At 42.4% G+C, this 6,203-nt stretch overlaps 1 protein-coding gene across 1 annotated transcript in view; it reads left to right on the forward strand.

The window, feature by feature from the left end:
• Positions 1-41: 41 nt before the first annotated feature.
• The window catches only part of CCDC77 (coiled-coil domain containing 77), a 14,036-nt gene continuing 7,874 nt past the window's right edge, over positions 42-6,203 (forward strand). The window contains exons 1-4 of the mRNA XM_009701883.1: positions 42-88; positions 1,445-1,661; positions 2,926-3,068; positions 5,063-5,159. Of these exons, the coding sequence (XP_009700185.1) occupies positions 42-88; positions 1,445-1,661; positions 2,926-3,068; positions 5,063-5,159 (504 nt within the window). The remainder of the gene's footprint in view (positions 89-1,444; positions 1,662-2,925; positions 3,069-5,062; positions 5,160-6,203) is intronic.

A 6,203-nucleotide genomic window follows, 5' to 3' on the forward strand; every position in this document is an offset into this window, starting at 1 on the left:
TTGGGGGCCTCTCGTGATAGAGAGCCGTGAGGCAGGGCGCCATGAGCGCGACGGACTCCTGTGCGGGGACCTCCCCTCGTTCCAGAAGGTAGTGTGGGGGCTGCTATGGCCCAGGAGCTCTTCCCTTTCTGTCCGGTAGCTTAACGTAAGGCACTCTTTTGCCCGCTCTTGTACCTGCTGGGATTCCTAATTCTTAGACCTTTCCATTTCTACAGTTCTTTACTTCAGGAGTAAAGTATACACCTTGTGCCTCAGTTACCTGTTTTCTTCTCTTTCTGTTACTTCTTTTTCAAACTGTGTTTAAGGCATTTCTGGGCACAGCTGGTGGGGGAGAGTTCCTCCATGAAGTAATGGTATTGTTGCATATTTAATACTTTCATACAGTGCCAGGAGTTAAGGGGTTTGGCACATTTTCATGGTTGTAGCACACTGGGGTTCTGACCTAAGTAGCTCTGGTGAACTGGTCCATAAAGGTCACTGCTGCCTCAGTATTGCCTGCCAGATCACTTTATGATCAGTGTTTTGGCACTGGCTCCAGAATCAGATTCTGGACTGTGTTTTTGTTAAGCAGATCTTTAGTAAAGAGGCTTCTTAGCTTTAATTCTGTTATTCATGGTATCATTTAAAAAAAAAAAATTCTTTGTCAAATCAACATAAATAGTAAAAAATAACACTTTCCAAGAGAATTTTGAACTCTGTGTGCTGCTCTGTTTACAAGTTTGGCGCCTGTTTGGGCGGATTAAATGTTTGAATGCAGTAAACATAGCTTAAAAGAAAAATTCAATGTGTGATTGCACATACAGATTCTTGATTTGATTTATTTAATACTGACATGCTTTCCATCTAGTACTGCAACATAAGATTCAAGAAATTGGAAGCTACTATTTTGCTATCAAGGGTAGACAAGCTATATGGATCAGAACATCAAGTACCCCAGAAAGGAAAGCATGTAGATTCCTAGACCTACTCCTTAAATTATGGTGGCTGGTGCATCAACCTACCTGGATTATTGTCTTTATTCAACAGTCTTTCTAAAGAAAGTGTTTTTCTCTGGATATCAGATAGTGATTCTGTCACAGATTGTGTTTTCATGTTTATCTTACAGTTGTTGCTGCTTCTAATTGCACAACAATGGACTTTTTGTCTCTTTGTTCTCTTCTTCTTTTCTTTCCTCCTCCTCTTCTCACGTTCACCCTCCCCAAATAACCTATGAGACTTTCTTTCCATAACATTTTTCTTTCTCCCTGCCTGCAAGCTGTTCTGTATCAAAGCTTTTGGTTCTCCTAAATGCTGTGATCTCCTCTTAATACATGGAGCACAGATAAGATAATCTGTGTTTGAAACTGAATCTGTCTTATAGTTGAAATCTACTTTAAATGATTTCAGAAAGTTTTTTATTTTATTGTCTGAAGCTTACATGTCATTAGAAACTGTTTCTGTCCAGGCTGGCAACCCCCCATGTCTCATCCAGGTATGCCAATTCTCAGTCTCCGACTCAGGAGGGCTTTACTCCTCTCCCTTCAATCAGTGAGCGCTTGGCCTTTCTCCATCCTTCCCGGGAGCTGCTGGAATACTACCGCAAGAAGATTGCTGACTTTGATGAGGAACATGAGGATTTGGTGAAAAGGCTGGAGAGATACAGAGAAACGTATGATGAACAGGTTAGGAAAAGAGTTTTTGAACGATGACTGCGTATCCTTACACAATATTTTTCTTCAGTTGAAAACTCAGTACAGGTGATCTTAAGATTTACCAGTAATGTGGTGGAACTGAGCTAAGAAGAAATGAGTAGATTTCAGGGTTTGATTGTAAAATCTAGCTGTCTGTCCTCTGTCAAAGCGAACAGAAATATGCCTGTAGGATGTTGTATTCTTAAGTTGTTATAGTTTGGTTATATCTTCATAGTTGGTTGTTTCTTTCTGTTTTTTTTTTTAATTAAAACCCCAGTTTAGATGTTAAGTTCTCATGTTTTCCAACTTCTTTCCCTTGTTTCTCATGGTGAAGAATGAGTACTCTTTTCTCCAAATTTAATGGGCTTTGAGATGCAGATATAACTTGTATTTACTGCAATGGAATTCATAAGCTTGGCCATAGGGTATTAAGCAGTATACTACAGAGCAAATAAATGTGAATTTGAAAGAAACTCCAAAACCTAAAGTATCTTTGCCTTTTAAGAGGAAGAAATCTTACAGATATTCAGTGCTCTGGTATGCCTTACAGTGTACATCTGTCTAGCAGTCATCTTTGTAATGGTGAAGAGCCCTTTGGGAATAGAATGATCACTTCTGAGGTGATTGAGATGCCTCCTCAAGTACTGGCCATGCTTGAAGCTGCCTGAAAGCCCTTGGGAAACACGTGGTGTACAAGTTACTTTTATTCAACATGTAGGATAAAGAGGGGCAGGTTCCAAAGTAGTGCCCTCTCTCCTATGGGAATAGTTCTCTGAAAGGTTTGTTAGTTTTCCACACCAGGTAGAAAGTCATTAGTGAAACTTAGCGATTAGCCAGATTTCTCACTACTAAACCACATGGATATTTTAATGTTTAATTTTCAGTAATCTCTTCTTAGAGTTAGCGCTATTACAGAGGCTTTGCTAGGTTTTTCGTTGTCAGATTCCCTATACTTGTGCCACTCTGACCGCCAGTGCAGAAGTGCAACCACTGGAAACTGGAGACCCTAGCTTAGGCCTTATTGGATTGTTTTATAGTGACAATGATTCTCAGGGCTCTGAATTTCCTGTACAACATTTTGTAATAATTTTTCCAATACTGCCCTCATCTGGTCAAATTTTGTGAGTGAATAAAGTAACACTTGAACTGGCAGTTGTTCTATACCAATTACAGGCTCGAGGCACAAGCAGTTCAAAGTTTGTAAGTGTTGCCCAACGTTCTGTATCATTTCAAGTACCTTGTTCTCTCTACTTAGCACAAATTGCAATGGGAAGTACGTCAGCGCGAGGAGGAGATTGCAGAGTTGCAAAAAGCTTTGAGTGATATGCAAGTCTACCTCTTCCAGGAGAGGGAACATGTCCTTCGTCTTTACTCAGAGAATGACCGGCTGAAAATCAGGTGTGCTGTCTTAGATGGTGGGCTGGGTCATGGGCAGCAGCAATTGCATGCATTATGTTCTAGTTCTCAAGCAGATCTGGAGTTTGCAGAGAAGCAATTATGCCACACTTCCCAGGGAGGGCTCCTATGAAATCGTACCAGTCTTGGAGGTGGAATGCAATCTATTGGGCTGCTAAATATGTTTCCACTTATTATTGCTCCTATTCTGGTAGTAGAAGGAAGAGCAGAAGTTGAACATAGATTCAGATTTGAATTGTGAGTTGCCAGTTTGAATGTAGAATTTCTGATTTAAGCAGACTCTGGTGGACTGATGTTGGCTGGGTGCAGGTGCCCACCGAGCTGCTATATCAGTCCCCTCCTCAGCTGGATGGGGGAGAAAAAATAGGATGAAAGGCTTGTGGGTTGAGATAAGGTTAGGGAGATCACTCACCAATTACTGTCACAGGCAAAACAGATTCAACTTGGGGAAATTAATTTATTACCAATCAAATCAGAGTAGGTTAATGAGAAATAAAAACAAATTTTAAAACACCTTCACCCCACCTGTCCCTCCTTCCTGGGCTCAACTTCACTCCCGAATTTTCTGCTTCCTCCCCCTGAGTGGCACAGGGGGATGGAGAATGGGGGTTGTGGTCAGTTCATCATCACACATTCTCTGCCACTCCTTCCTCCTCACATTCTTTCCCTGCTCCACTGTGGGGTCCATCCCATGGGAGACAGTCCTCCACGAACTTCTCCAGCATGGGTCCCTTCCACAGAATGCAGTCCTTCAGGAACAGACTGCTGCAGTGTGGGTTCCCCATGGGTCACAAGCCTGGCCAGCAAACCTGCTCCAGACTGGGCTCCTCTCTCCATGGGGCCACAGGTCGTCCCATGGGGTCACGGCCTCATTCAGGCCTCTATGCTCTGTTGTGGGGTTCTTCGTGGGCTGCAGGGTGGAGATCTGCTCCACCATTAACCTCCGTGAGCTACAGGGGGACAGCCTGGCTCACCATGGTGTTCACCATGGGCTGCAGGGGAATCTCTGCTCCTCCCCCTACTTCTTCACTGACCTTGGTGTCTGCGGCGTTGTTCCTCTTGCATATTTTCACTCCTCTCTCTTGCAGCTTCTGCTGTGCAGCAGGTTTTTTTTACTCCCTTCTTAAATATGTTATCTCAGAGGCGCTAACCCTCTTCCTCATGGGTTTGGCCTTTGCCAGCGGCAGGTCCATCTTGGAGTCGGCTGGCATCTTGCAGAAGCCACCTCTGTAGCCCTCATGCTGCCTAAACCTTGCCGTACAAACTCAATGGACAGACCTTGCACCTGCCTGGCAAAACTTTCTCCCTTAGCCCTGAAAACACTTAGGCTGAAATAGAAAATACAGACCAAAGAAAATAGTTTCCCCTCACTCTGAGATCATGTTGACAGCCACTCCTTTTTAATGCCACCTAGTTGGGGAACTGGAATATATCTTGTTGTGCCAGACTAGCTGCCAGTGGCAAAGCAGTTCCCAACCTTCTTCAGAATATTTGTGGATGATAATATCAAGTTTTCTGTTAAAGTTTTAAGAACCTAAGTCAAAATGTGTGTTGGTGTGCTTTGACACTTCTCAAGAGCCTGATGAAAAGTCCGATACAGCCCTTAATGTATTTTGCTTTAAAAACAATGGACACTTACAATCTGTTGAATGAAATTTCGGGAGGAATTTTAGTTAGTTCACAGCTCTGGAATGCAAATTCTTTACCACTATGTGCTATTGCTGTATCAGCCTATGTAGTATTGTCATATTTGAGAAGAGGAATACCCCCCAATGCCAGTGGAATTGGTGGTGATCTTCTTATATTGGCAACATCAGTAATGTCTTTGGGAGTTTGTTTTTAAAGCAATATTCTCAAGAACTACAACAGTTTGGAAAACTTGTAAGCATTAATGGGTAAACTAGAAGGACAGTGTGTCACAATGTCTTGATGTACTTAAAAATAGCAATGTGCTGACCACTTTCTTTGAATTCCAGGGAATTGGAGGATAGAAAAAAAATTCAACATCTCCTGGCTTTAGTGGGAACAGACAAAGGAGAAGTTACGTATTTTCACAAGGAGCCTCCACATAAGGCAAGTTCCATTTTTCTGTAGAACTCTGCTTTTGATTATAACATGAAGATCTGTACCCGAGAGGCTGACCACATATCAGAACTATCCTGCAAGTCAGAGGTTGCTGAATGAGCCCAAAGCAGGAGGGATCTGTAGCTCTGTAGCAGCATCAGGTTTTACCATAGCTGATGACAGATAAGTAGGAACAAGCACACTGGAAGTAGGTTGTCTTAGCGTCAGTCCCCTTCTGCCTTCAAAACATACCTCCAGATCAGCCTCCTAAATGTCAGATAGGAGTCTGAAGGCATCTGGCAAATGGTCATTGAGAAGTTAGAACACCACAAAGAGAAAAATAAAAAAACAAAGTGCAGAAAACTACCAGGTACAATGTTTGAAGATCAGCTGCCTCAGAGTGCCTGTCTCTTAGGGCTTCAGTAAAGAGCAAAGCACTGTTGAGCTTGCTGCAGCAGTGGTTTCCTGGGCAGAAGACTGCAAAAGAGCCATCTCCTCTAGGCAATATCGTATTGCATATTTCAGAAGTAATGTCAAATCGATTAAATGGCAGCGCATATGAGGTGCAGTGTAGCTGAACCTACTTAAATTCATGAATCATGATTTGGACATACAGAGACTATGATGGAATATAGGATTTATCTTGGAATGAGGTGCAGAAAAAGGCTGAAATGTGTTGTTTGTGGTTACTTGGCACTGCTCAAGCAGTTAAAAATTCGCAGAAGCTTTTAAAATTCCCTGATACAGGGTAACTCTAAAATTAGGCCTATTATATAGCATCAACCTCAAGATAAGCATTGGGGTTATAACCTGCTCCCTCATGGCCTCCTGTTTTTGTTAAGTGGGTTTGTGTTCAATTGAGCTGTTTCAGTAGTTTTATTGGTTAGCTTTTATCCCAAGCTTGTTTGGTAGCTTGAGTGAATGTGCTGATAAATCAAGCTTTGTGTTTCTCTGTCTTGCTAAGGCAAGAAGGAGTATGAAAGAAGGAAATAACATAATCTTCATCTTCACCTTCCTCTTCTCCTCTCTGTCCCCAAAATGCTCCTTTTCCTG

Source organism: Cariama cristata, unplaced genomic scaffold (genome assembly GCF_000690535.1).
Source record: "Cariama cristata isolate BGI_N322 unplaced genomic scaffold, ASM69053v1 scaffold336, whole genome shotgun sequence".
Taxonomy (NCBI): domain Eukaryota; kingdom Metazoa; phylum Chordata; class Aves; order Cariamiformes; family Cariamidae; genus Cariama; species Cariama cristata.